General features: G+C 40.1%; 1 protein-coding gene across 1 annotated transcript in view; it reads right to left on the bottom strand.

The window, feature by feature from the left end:
• elp6 (elongator acetyltransferase complex subunit 6) overlaps positions 1-14,049 on the bottom strand; it is a 43,327-nt gene that overhangs the window by 16,129 nt on the left and 13,149 nt on the right. Inside the window, exons 3-4 of the mRNA XM_059974406.1 lie at positions 6,397-6,467; positions 3,560-3,693 (exon numbers count right to left, since the gene is read on the bottom strand). Of these exons, the coding sequence (XP_059830389.1) occupies positions 3,560-3,693; positions 6,397-6,467 (205 nt within the window). The remainder of the gene's footprint in view (positions 1-3,559; positions 3,694-6,396; positions 6,468-14,049) is intronic.

Below are 14,049 nucleotides of genomic sequence, written 5' to 3'. Positions count from 1 at the left end.
AGATTGTTATTATGGCACCATTCAACCAGATTTTCAGTCTCCTTCTTACATGCTGATTCATCACCATCTATGAATCAACCATTGGAGCTGTGCTTAGCCTTAGTCCTAAGTATAAAGCTGGTTGAGAAGGGCTAAGCACAGCCTTGTGGTGCAGCTGTCCTGTTGGTGATTGTATCCGAGAGGTTTCCAATCTGAACTGACTGGAGTCTGCAAGTGAGGAAACAGAGGACCAAATTGCACAAGGAGAAATTAAGCCTAGGTCTGACACTTATTGGTTAGTTCTGAGGAGATGAAAATATCGAATGCCAAGCTGTAATCAATGAAGAACATCCTGATGTAGGCATCTTCACTGTCCATACGTTCCAGGGTTGAGTGAAGAGCCAATGAAATGGCATCTCCTGTTCATCTGTTGTGACAGCAGGCAATTTGGAGTAGATCAAAGTTGCTTCTGAGGCAGGAGTTGATATGTTAAATCACCAACCTCTCAAAGCACTTTATTACAGTGGATGTAAGTGTTACTGGACGATAATTATTGAAGCAGGTTACCACCTACTTCTCAGGCACTGGTATAAATGAAGCCTGCTTGAAGCAGAAGGGTACCAGTCTGCCAAAGCGAGAGGTTAAACACATCAGTGAACACTCCAGCCCTTTGATCAGAACAGCTCTTTAGTATTCGGCCATGTACTCCATCTTAGTTGGATGATTTCCATGGCTTTCACTTCAGCCTGAGACTGAAATCACGGGCTATGGGAGTTCACGAAGATGCCTCCATGCTTTGATGGTCAAAGCAAGCATAAAAGCACTGAGCTCATCTGAGAGTGAAACGACCTTGTAATCCACGTCGCTTGGTTTCACTTTGTAGGAAGTGAGAGCATTCAAGCCCTGCCACAGCTGTCTAGCATCCTTCAGTGCTTCAGGTTTGGTCTGGAATCGCCACTTTGCATGTGAAATGGCTTCCTGGAGGTCACACCTGAACCTCTTGCATTCTACCTGCCTGCCAGATCTGAATGACACTGATCTAGTCTTCAGCCAACTGACAATCTCATGGTTCATCCAGGGCTTCTGGTTGGGAAAGACTGTGAATAATTTTGTGGGGACACACTCATCTACAAAGTTTGTACGTCTGTTTTTATGAAGTCTGTGACAACCGTGGTGTATTCATTCAGAGCCTCTGATGAGTCCCTGAAGGTGGCCCAGTCAATCAACCTGAAGCGATCCTGCAGCTGCTCTTCCGCATCCTGTGACCACCTCTTTGTTACCCTTACCTCTGGAGTTTTCTCTTTAGCCTCTGACTGTATGCAGTTAGGAGGAGGACAGACACATTATCAGATTTCACAAAATATATTGTAGGGATCCAAAGATTTTTTATGGTAGTGCAGCAGTGGTCGAGTGTAAAAATGTTGAGAGTGCCGCAGATGATATATTGATGATGGTTGGGCAGAGATTTCTTCAAATGAACCTGACTGAAATCCTCAAATCCTTGAGAATCATTTGAAAGGGGTCAGGTTAGGCTGTTTCGTGTTTGCTGATGCAGGCACTCAGTATATTGAGTTCCTGCTTAACACTGACCTTTAGCTGTACATAAGCTGCATTCAGAATCATGGAGGAGAAGCAGAACGATCGGCACCTAATCATTCGATGCTCCAGATCAGGGGAACGAGAGTGCGACAATGCTGCTACGTCTAGGAACCTGGAAGAGTTTATTGTGAAACACACAGACCCCCTCCCCCCCCACATTTTGCATTCTCCAAATCAGCAGACTGGTCCATTCCGTGTATTGAGAGGCCTTCAAATATGATAATCAAATCCAGTGTTTCTTGAGTTAGCCATGTCTCCATGAAACACAGATTGCAGTAATCCCCGATTACCCTCCAATACAGCAATCTTTTCCTTAGATCCTCAATCTTGTTGTCTAGCAAATGTACATTTTCTACCAAGATACTAGGTAGACAAAGCTTCATACACCAGTATTTTAGTCTGTCTTGGAGTCCTCCTCTCCTCCCTTACGGCCATGGTGAAGGACCTTCGTCTGTTCAAAGGTGGCGTACCTGCATTCTTGAGAATTAAGGCTGCCACGTCCTTCCAGAGGTCGTGAAATTGCTAGCTCATTAAGATAGTTCAAAAGCACGATACTTAAAGGCAAGCTACAGGCTGCAGATTTCAGTGGGAGTAGTTCAGAAGAGGTACATATAGAGGTTTTGTAAGCTGCCCACAATTTTCACCAGCACATCTTGGACGAGGAAAATGGAGAGATATTGATACTGTGTTTAAAACATTAGTTTATTTGGCCATTTGATTACTAACTTAATTGGTTTGGCACATCATTGTGGACTGAAGAGCCTGTTCCTGTACTCTACTGTTTTATGTTCTAAATGGTGGTGAGCATGCTGACTGGTTGCAGCCTCTTGCAATTCTGTGCACCGCAGCCTCCAGACCAAGCTGTGACGCACACTCAGTGATTCAGGAGCAGCTCTTTCCCTCTGCCATCAGCTTTCTCCATGGTCCATGGACTATCAATACTACCTCGTTATTGGGTATTTCTCTAATTTGAAGTTTTTTACGTCTTTGCACTACACCGCTGCCACAAAAACAAATTTCACATAATATGTCAGTGATAATAAACCAGTAAACCAGATTCTGTAGGAAGGCATTCACCACATACACCTTTACCCATGCCTTGAAGTGCCATTGACATGACTGTTCCCCCCACCCCTCCAGTCTTGACAAGCCACACAGTTCATTTCCCTGGCATGCATGCATGACTGACAAGGCTCACAACCCAAGGACAATGTCACCTTGTCACAGACATGACAAGGTTCAGTACTGTAAGATTATCCAGAAGGCTAAGACATGAGATCCAAGGCTGATGATAGGAAGTGGATGGCAATGGTGGGATGAAATTCCCGATTCAAAGTCGTACTGCAGGAATGTGAATGTAGAAGGTATAACTGTAGCGTTTGCAGAACACAAGAAAATTGATGCTGTAACAAGGAAGATTGTCTCAGACTACAATAGGGTATAGATCAGATGCAAAGCTGGACAGAGCACTGGCAGATAAAAATTAATCCCTACAAGTGCGAGGTGATGCATTTTAAGAAGCCAAATTAGGGTAGGACATATACAGTAAATGACAGACATTAAGGCAGTGGGCAGAATGAGAGAAGATAGGAGGAACAGAGAGAGAAACTGACATTGATGAACAAGAAAAGAAAGTTCAGAGCAAATTAAGAAATATTTGGCATGGTCTGATGTAATCAAATACTATAAGAGCTTACCGGTAGCAGTTTAATAGCAACCATGGGATTTTATTAAAGAATAGCAAAAAAAAAAAATTTGCTTTCTTCCCTTAAGAAAGACCATTTGTCAGAACCAACAAAGATTATTGGAACAGCATTTCAAACCAGAGGTTTTCTGCAAGTTGTCTGCTTTGTGCATTTCTTTTTCTTGCATCAGAGAAAACTTTTTAAGGAAGCCTTGAAGAACAGATTAATCTGCAATCACCAGAGCAGATTCATTTCATCTTCTAATTTATAATTATTTGTCTCAGAAATTATAATACCTTAGAAATTGCAGAGGGGATGATTTGTGCAAAGTGCTGTCCTGCTGATCATCAAGCAATAAGTCAAGAGATGAGCGCAGTCCTTCCAAAAACACCAGCTGTCCCTTCTCTCTGGCTGCAGACAGATTAACTCCCTGTTAACACAAACCACAAATGTGGACGCATAATAAAATTATAATGAGATACATGCAGTGAGAAATTTTTAGAAAGCAAATCTTTCCTGCACAGATTTTTTTTAAAGAAAACATCAAAACAGAGGACAACAGATGAGTAAACACTAGAAATGGCAATAGTCACCTATCCAGTTTTTAAACACTTTTGACTTTCATTAAAATCATAGCTGACCTTCTATGTCAGTGCCATATTGTATCACAATTCCCATTTCATTCAATTCCTTTAATAATGTTTTGAATTAACACAAAACTAAAACTTCACAATCCACATTGGTAAGCAATTTCAAAGACTCACCACTTTGAGGGGAGGAATTTCCTTTCATCTCAGTACAAAATGCTTATGCCTTATTCTCCAAATGTGCCCCTTCATCCTCAAGCAAGGGAAAAAAACCCTTTCTAACAAGCCTGTCAAGCTTTTTATGAATTGTGTTGGTATGATGAACTATCCTCTCAAATTTCAGGTTACAATGCTAGTCCACTCAATCTCTTTTCATATGCAAAGGTGCCATTCCTGGAATTAATCTGATGAATCTTCACTGCTTTTCCTCCAAGTATATCCTTTTTTAGGTAAGCAGATGAAAGTAGTACAGTCCTCCAAATTCAGTCTCACCAAGACCCTACACAGTTGCAAAATCATAAGAACACAAAAAATAGGAGCAGTAGTAGGCCTTCTAGCCTGTTCAGCCTGCTCTGCCATTCAATAAGATCATGGCTGATTTGACCATGGACTCATCTCCACCTACGTGCTTTTTTTCCATAACCCTTAATTCCCCTACTACGCAAAAATCTACCCAACCTTGTCATAACTACTTTGACAAAGGTAGCCTCCATTGCTTCACTGGGCAGAGAATTCCACAGATTCACCACCCTTTGGGAACAGCAGTTCCTCTTCATCTCCATCCTATATTTACTCCACCAAAATTTGAGGCTATGACCATCAAATCCCACTCTCACTTCCCAGTGGAAACAACTTTCCTATATCTTATCTATCCCTTTTCATAATTTTATGTTTCTATAAGACCTCCTCAAATTCTTCTGAATTCCAGTGAGTACAGTCCTAGGCGACTCAATCTCTCCTCATAGTCTAACCCCCCTCATCTCTGGAGTCAACCTGCTGAACTTCCTCTGCACTTTGAAAGCCAGTATATCCTTCCTCAATTAAGGAGACCAGAACTGCATGCAGTACTCCAGGTGCAGCCTTACCAGTACCCTGCACAGTTGTAGTATAACCTCCCTGCTCTTAAATTCAATCCCTCTAGCAGTGAAGGCCAACATCCCATTTGCCTCCTTGATAGCCCGCTGCATCTGCAAAACAAACTTCTGCGATTCATGCACAAGCACTCCCAAGTCCCTCTGCATAGCAGCATGCTGCAATCTTTTATTATTTAAATAATAATTTGCTCTTCCATTTTTCCTTCCAAAGTGGAAGTTTCATGAGTGGGAAGTTGCCCACTCACTTGACCTATATATATCTCTCTGAATCCTCTGCACAATTTCCTTTTCCTCTCAATTTAGTGTCATGAGCAAACTTAGATACACTACACTTCGTCCCCTCTTCCAGATCGTAAATGTACATCATGAGTTACTACGAGTCCAGCACTGACCCCTGCAGCACACCTCTCACCACTGATTGCCAACTAGAGAAACACCCACGTATCCAAACTCTCTGCTTTCCATTGGTTAATCAATTCTCTATCCATGCTAATATATCACCCACAACTCTATGCATTGCCTTGGAGGTCAAGGAGATTCCACTTGACACTGAAAACTTCTACATGTTTACTGCTGAAAGTACATTGACTGACTGCATCATGATCTGGTAGGCAATTCAAATGTGCAAGAATGCAATAATCTGCAAAGTGGTGGACTCAGATCAGGGGCACTTCACTCCCCACCTGCAGTAGTATCTACAGGAGACAATGCCTCAAGAAGATAACATCCATCCAAAGATCTCTGCATCATGCCATCTTCTCATAGCTACCATTGGGCAGGAGGTAGAGAAGCCTGAGGATCCACACAATCAGATTCAGAAACAGCGTCTTTCCTTCAACCATTCAGTTCTTGAACCAACTGGCACAACCTTAATTACTAAAATTTAGCAACACTGTGACCACCTTGATCTAAAATGGACTTTGCACTAAAATGGACTTTGTTGTGTTCTTTCTCATAGAGTGTGTATGAATGTCTTTGTTTTTTTGTGTACGCTACCACTCTGATGCTACTTACCTGCTGCAGGCAAATTTATCATTGCACCTGTGCATACACGTACATAGGACAATAAACTAAGATTTGACTTTACTTGTACTCAAATCCTCATGTAATAAGAGCCAACATACTTGTCCTATTAATCGCTTGTTGTATTTGAATGTTTGTTTCCCTTCAGCTATCTGTCTACATGTAAAAAAATCACCAATCTCTCACGATTTAACAACTACTCCACTTTTCCATTGTGTAGACCAAAGTAGATAACCTGACATTCATCCCAATTATATTCCAGTATAAAATTCACTGACCAAGTGAATTAGAGGAGGAATAATAAAATAAATATGTAGAACCACCAGGAAAAACTGTCAACAAAATTAAAAATAAAACACACCCATTCATACGCAAAAGGGAAACATTAACATTTAAAAAATTGTTGCCAAATACTTCATCCAAACTTACCAGCTTTTGGGCAACAAGACTGTAATGACTGAATGACTGAAGCAGGCCAAGAAAGCAAACTTTGCAACCTCCTGCAAAACAAATTAACATTAGGCTCAGTACTACTGAGACGGTTTTTTTTTTAAATTTCCACTTTACTCCCTCAAAATGTTTTGATTTTGTTCCAAATCAGCCGCAGCTTCCAAATCCATTCCAAATATTCTACTGAAATTGAATCACAAGCTAAAAAAACACAGCCTAAAGGAAATTCCACAGTCCACCAGAGTCAGAATCACTTAACCACACCTAGTATGCATATGAGCTGTACAAAATACCTGCACATACATGTTTTATTGAGATATTAAGGAATATATAGCTGCTGATAAAACAATTAGGATCAGCTTGTTCCTCATAAATTTTCCTGTAATATTGTCAAAATAAATAACAAAAGTCCCATGAAAGTTTTAAAAACTATGTGAGGGCTTGATTGAATTGTGTCAAGGGGTTTGATTGAGCTGTGTTGAAATATTCATGCTTGGAATGCAGAACAAAGAACTACTAAAATATCAAATTAATTTATTTCTTCACCTGTGGAGTGGTTGAATCTAGTACTTCTGGGAGGGTTGACATAAACAGGGAGGATGATTGAAAGTTATTCAAGAGTAAGAAAAGGGTAATTTGAGTGGGTGTGGGCTCAAATTGAGCAGGAGCATTGACAGTTTGACTGAAAGACCAGCTTTCATGCTGCAGTTTCAACATAAACTTGTTATGTTTGTCACAGGGCTTAAACTGCTAGAACTTGCCACTAGGTTTCTGAAAGGAGCCAAGCATTCTAGTAACGTTAAGCATTATAAAAAAAAACTGCACATGACTGAAACCCTAAACAAAAACAGAAAATGTTGGAAATTGAAAAAAATCTTTGAGTAGAAAAGTTTATTTTTGATGAGCATCAGGTATTAAAACAGAAAACACTGGGGGAAAAACTTAGGCAGCAATGGCGAAAAGTAGTTAATGCTTCAGGTCAACGATCCTCATTCAATACTGGGAAAAAGAAGAGGTTGGAGAGAGTGAAAGATGAATGGATAGAACAGAGAGAAAAACAGCTGTTTAAGTGGAAAGATAAAAATTCAGAAAATATTACAGGTGAATAACCTACAATATTCTGTTATTAACAGAAAGAGCAAGTTATCAGAAATTTCTTTCACTTGCTGCTATCTAACGTCTGGAGTGATTCAAACTTTTTTTTGCTTTTAATCAAATCAGTTTCATTGACTAGTAAAGAACATCAGAAATATTCCTTTTCAATTTGTGGAAATAAATGTTAAAATTGTAGAAACTATCTAGGCTGAATAAGGAACCTCATTCAGATCATATTTTCTCAAAGTGTAACGTATGTAAATACGGAGGACACATTAAAGAGAACTTTGTCAAATCCTAGCAACAAAATCAAGGGTGGTGAAATTCTACTTAAGTATACCCTTAAACCAGTTTAATCACTCTACCCCCTCTATGTAGCTAAGCACGTAGCTACTTTCACTTGTTCGACAGATCTAGCCACACAAATCACAATGATATTGATCAAAAATTCTAATTTCAATTCCATAGATAGCTAGAAAAGATGCATCTATTTTAAATGGGATCATTTTCATTAAAGGCAAATTCATAATCGTGTTTAATGAATATAGCTTCTCATCAAGGACAAATACAAAGTCATTATTTGCTATATTCCTGGCAACAGAAATATTGTGCAGAACTTTGGGAAAGCTTCCGAAACCTGAGGGAAACAACAGAACCATTGTAGAGCTCTTTGGCTTTGCTTCACATCCATCAGTATTTTCCTGCAATGTATTACTGATTTTGATCCTATTTTAGACCATAAGACATAGGAGCAGAATTAGGCCATTTGGCCCATCGAGTCTGTTCTGCCATTCAATCATGGCTGATCCCTTTTTCTTCTCCTCCTCAACTCCAGTTCTCGGCCTTCTCCCTGTAACCTTAGATGCCATGTTCAGTCAAGAACCTATCAATATATGCCTTAAATAAACCCAAAGACCTAGCCTCCACAGCTGCACATGGCAACAAATTTGACAAACTCACCACCCTTTGGCTGAAGAAATTTCTCCGCATCTCTGTTTTGAAAGGGCACCCCTCTATCCTGAAGCTGTGCCGTCTTGTCCAAGGCTCTCCCACCATAGGAAAATCCTTTCCACATCTACTCTGTCTATGCCTTTCAACATTTGAAAGGTTTCAATGAGATCCCCACCTTCATCCTTCTGAATTCCAGAGAGTACAGACCCAGAGCCATCAAACATTCCTCGTATGATAACCCTTTCATTCTTGGAATCTTCCTTGTGAACCTCCTCTAGACTCTGTCCAATGCCAACACATCTTTTCAAAACTGTTCACAATACTCAAAATGGAATCTCACCAGTGCCTTATAAAGCCTCAGCATCACCTCCTCCCATAGATGCTGTCTGACCTGCTGAGTTCTGCCAGCATTTTGTGTTTTTACTCAGCATCACATCATTGCTTTTGTATTCTAGACCTCTTTAAATGAAAGCTAACCTGGCCTTTGCCTTCCTCACCACCGACTCAACCAGCAAGTTTACCTTTAGGGTGCTCTGTTCAAGGTCTCCCAAGTCCCTTTGTATTTCAGATTTTTGGATTTTCTCCCCATTCAGAAAATAGTCCACACATTTACATCTACTACCAAAGTGCATTACCATGCATTTTCCAACACTGTATTTCATTTGCCACTTTCTTGCCTATTCTCCTAATCTTTAAGTCCTTCTGCATCTTACCCATTTCCTCAGCACTACTTGCCCCTCCACAAATCTTCATATCATCTGCAAACTTGGCAACAAAGTCATCTATTCCATCAACTAAATCATTGATATACAGCATGAAAAGAAATGGTCCCACCACCGACCCCTGTGGAACACTAGTCACCGGCAGCCAAACAGAAAAGGATCCTTTTATTCATACTCGCTGCCCGGTACCAATCAGCCAATGTTCTAACCATGTTAGTAACTTTTCTGTACAGTAATACCATGGGCTCTTAACTTGGTAAGCAGCCTCATGTGTGGCGCCTTGTCAAAGGTCTTCTGTAAGTCCAAATATACAACATCTACTGCATCCCCTTTATCTATCCTACATGTAACCTTCTGAAAGAATTCCAATGGATTTGTCAGGCAGGATATTCCCTGAAGGAAACCATGCTGACTTTGTACTATCTTGACCTGTGTCACCAGGTACTCCATCACCTCATCCTTAACAATTGACTCTAATAACTTCCCAACCACTGAGGTCAGGCTAAATGGTCTATAATTTCTTTTCTGCTGCCTTCCTGCTTTCTTATTGAGAGGAGTGACGTTTGCAATTCTGCAATCCTCTGGCACCATGCCAGAGTTCAATGATTTTTGAAAGATCATTTCTAATGCCACCACAATCTCGAACACTACCTCTTTTTCAACCCTAAGGTGCAGTTCATCCAGTCCAGGTGACTTTTATACTTTTAGGTCCTTCAGCTTTCTGAGCACCTTCTGCCTTGTAATAATAACTGCACCCACTTCTCTTCCTTCACACAGCACTACATCAGGCATACTGCTAATGTCTTCCACAGTGAAGACTCATACAGCAGCCATCTCCTTGTCCCCCGTTTATTATTTCTCCTGCCTCATTTTCTAGTGGTATTATATCCACTCTCATTTTTCTTTTATTTTTAAACACATCTGAAAAAAATTTAGTATCCACTTTAATATTTACCAGCTTGCTTTCCTATTTCATCTTTTCCCTTCTAATGATTTTTAGTTGCCCTTTGTAGGTTTTTAAAAACTTTCCAATCCTCTATCTTTCCACTAATTTTTGCTTTGTTGTATGCCCTCTCTTTTGCTTTTACAATAGCTTTGACTTCCCTTGTCAGGCATGGTTGTACTATTTTACTGAGTATTTCTTCATTTTTGGAATACATATGTCCTGCACCTTCCCTATTTTCCCCCAGAAATGCACAACTTTGCTGCTCTGCTGACATCCCTGCCAGCAGCTCCTTCCAATTTACTTTGGCCAACTCCTCTCTCATACCACTGTAACTTTCTTTACTGCACTCTTGCTATGTTAGACTTTACTTTCTCCCTATCAAATTTCAAGTTGAACTCAGTCATATTGTGATCACTGCTTCTAAGGTTCTTTTACCTTAAGTTCCCTAATCACCTCCAGTTCATTACATAACACACAATCCAGTATAGCTGATTCCCTAGTAGGCTGAATAACAAACTGCTCTAAAAAGCCATCTCATAGGCATTCAACAAACTCACTCTCTTGAGATCCATGACCAACCTGATCTGCCCAATCAACCTGCATGTTAAAATCTCCCATGACATTGTCCTTTTGACAATGTTTTTTCTATTTCCTGTTGTAATCTGTGGTCCACCTCCCAGCCACTGTTGGGAGGCCTGTGTATAACTGCCATAAATGTCCTTTTACCTTTGCAGTTTCTTAACTCAACCCACAAAGATTCAATATCTTCCAATCCTACATCAAACCTTTCTACCATTCTTTACCAGTATAGCCACACGATCTCCTCAGCCTACCTTCCTATCCCTCCAATATAACGTGTAACGATGAACATTCAGCTCTCAACTACAACCTTCAGCCACAATTCAGTGATGGCTACATCATACCTGGCAATCTGTGATAGTGCAATAGGATCATCTCTGAATCAGATTTATTATCACTGGCATGTGATGTGAAATTTGTTAACTTAGCAGCAGCAGTTCAATGTAATACATAATCTAGCAGAGAAAAAAATAAATTAATTTAAAAAATAATAAACAAATCAATTGAATAGATTTTAAAAATGCGCAAAAACAGAAATACTGTATTTTTTTTAAAGTGAGGTAGCGTCCAAAGCTTCAATGTTCATTTAGGAATCAGATGGCAGAGGGGAAGAAGCTGTTCCTGAATCGCTGAGTGTGTGCCTTCAGGATTCTGTATCTCCTATCTGATGGTAACAGTGAGAAAAGGGCATGCCCTGGGTGCTGGAGGTCTTTAATAACGGATGCTGAATTTCTGAGACACCACTTCCTAAATATGTCCTGGGTACTTTGTAGGCTAGTGCCCAAGACAGAGCTGACTAGATTTACAACCCTCTGCAGCTTCTTTCAGTCCTGTGCAGTAGCCCCTCCATACTAGACAGTGATACATCCTGTCAGAATGCTCTCCACGATACAACTATAGAAGTTTTTTTGTGTATTTGTTGATATGCCAAACCTCTTCAAACTCCGAATGAAGTATAGCCGCTGCCTTGCCTTCTTTATGACTACATCAATATGTTGGGACCAGGTTAGATCCTCAGAAACCTGGACATCCAGGAACTTCAAGCTGCTCACTCTCTCCACTTCTGATCCCTCTATAAGGATTGGCATGTTTTCCTTTGTCTTACCCTTCCTTATACTACACACATTCAGGTATAACACCTTGAGTACCATTATTTGCCATCCTTTCTCATTCTGCATCCCTGATATTTTAAAACTCAGCCTGTTGGCTGCAAAGTCCCATCACTACCCGCCCTTCCTGACAGTCTGACTGCAAGTTAACTTTACTTTTGACAAAGAACCTTTACTTTGGCCTCTGATTTGTTGAGAGCCCCACATCTTCACTTTATCTGCCACTCATACCTTCCACTCCCACCATTCCACTAGTGCCAATATTAGCTCCACTAATCAAATTCTTTTCCTTTACATATTTGCCTTTTTCAAAGGTCCTGCAAATTCTTATGTATTCTGTTCTCTATCATCTTAATTCACTTGTTCCATTTTATATCAGAGAATGTATACAATATACAACTTACAATTCTTGTTCTTTGAAGAAAAGGATGAAAGGCTTGCATGCCACAATCATGTGAGTGAGAACAAAAGGAGCTAGAGAGGAAGGGAGCAACGAAAACCTTCAAAAATGTTTCTATTCACTAGCTGGTTCAATGGAAAACTCAAATACACTTTAGTATTTAGGTGTGATTCCTATGTAGATTTTATCCTTACCTTTATAAGCTATGATAAGGTATGTGGGTTATGTGTACTGCAGTGCTTTAAAAGAGAAACATCTCGTTTCTGTATACATTATATGGTTATATATGTGAAATATACACATATATACAGGTAGATGCCAATAGACCTGACCTGAAATACATTTTGATGAGCACATGGAGAATAAAACTTATTTTATTATCTGTTAACTTATGGTAATATTACTTTACGTGTTATATGTACAGTATTGTGCATTTAGTCCGGAGGAACATTACTTCATTTGGCTGTGCATATGTATCCAGTTGAATAACAATAAGCTTGTGAACTTGAACTTGAGGATCACACCCTTCACATGGCAAATTTAGTCTTTCCGGTTGCAAGTGAAGAGACCTCAGCTACAATTACCCCCCCCCCCCCCCCCAATACAGTTGCTTTATTCTAATGCTGGATTCTTTACAAGGAGAAACTATACTCCACAGGAATGTTTATTTTAAAATATGACTCATGGAAAATCTGAAGAGCCTAAACAAACTTAGGCCCATATTATATCCAATCTCCAAATAGAAGGGATGAAATCATCAACAAATCTTTAAGTATGCCACACTGAGCAGGTCTAATACTTACAGCTGATTTCCTTGGAGAAGTAAGAGAAATATGAATGAGTGAATGAAAGAAAGTAAAGTGAGCAGAAGATTAGTCTCGGATGTGTTTGCAAAATGTATTCCATAGTCAATGCACAGTATATAAAAATCCGAGGATTACCAGGAATCCGAGGCAGCAAGCTCACAATCCACAAGGCTTGCAGATGACACTAATATTGATGGTATAAAGGACAGTGAGAAGACATCTAAAATTACAGGGATTAAGATGGCATAGTCAACTGCAAAGAGGAAGAACAGGAATTTCTGTGGCCAGATGCAAGATTCTAAGATAGTATGTTGTAACTTTGGTGGCAGGGTCAAGGATGTTATGAGTGGCTGCAGGACATTCTGTAGGGGAGGGGGTGAACAGTCAATTTTATGTATATATCCATACTAATGGCAGTTAAAAAAGATGAGGTTTTTCAAGCTGAAATTAAGGAAACAAAGTAAATTAAAAGCTAGAAAAAGGTAGTATTTTCAGGATCCCTACTAGTGCCACATGCTAGTTAGCAAAAAGAGGATGAAACATCAGCTTAGTACGTGGCTAGAGGAATTGTGTAAAGTGCAGAGGCTCAGACTCCTCCAACAATGGGACATAGTTCTGGAAAGGTTGGACCAGTAAAAGTTGGAAAGTTTGCACTTGGGCAGAAACAGGGCCAACATCCTGGGGGAATGTTTTCTTGTGCTGTCAAGAAGGGATTAGGCAAGAAGGCAGAAGAAAGGAAACCTATGATATTTGAGGCAGAGGAAAGAAAAACAAAGAACAGGAGAGTAAAAGCACAAGTGGAAGACAGAAATGGAGGATGAAAATCAAGTGGAACACAGTGCAAAATGATGCCAAGCAGACAAAAAGTCTTAAGTGCAAATCCACAGTGGACAGCAATCTGATTAGTTATATCACAGTCTGCTATGGAGTCTCCAGTGCACAGAATCACAAAAAGGTTGCAGAGGGTTGTAGTTCTACCAGTCCCATCACTGGCACATACTGCCCCACCACCTCCAAGAGGTAT

Source organism: Hypanus sabinus, chromosome 1 (assembly GCF_030144855.1).
Source record: "Hypanus sabinus isolate sHypSab1 chromosome 1, sHypSab1.hap1, whole genome shotgun sequence".
Classification (NCBI taxonomy): domain Eukaryota; kingdom Metazoa; phylum Chordata; class Chondrichthyes; order Myliobatiformes; family Dasyatidae; genus Hypanus; species Hypanus sabinus.
This window is presented reverse-complemented; position numbering and strand designations above follow the sequence as displayed.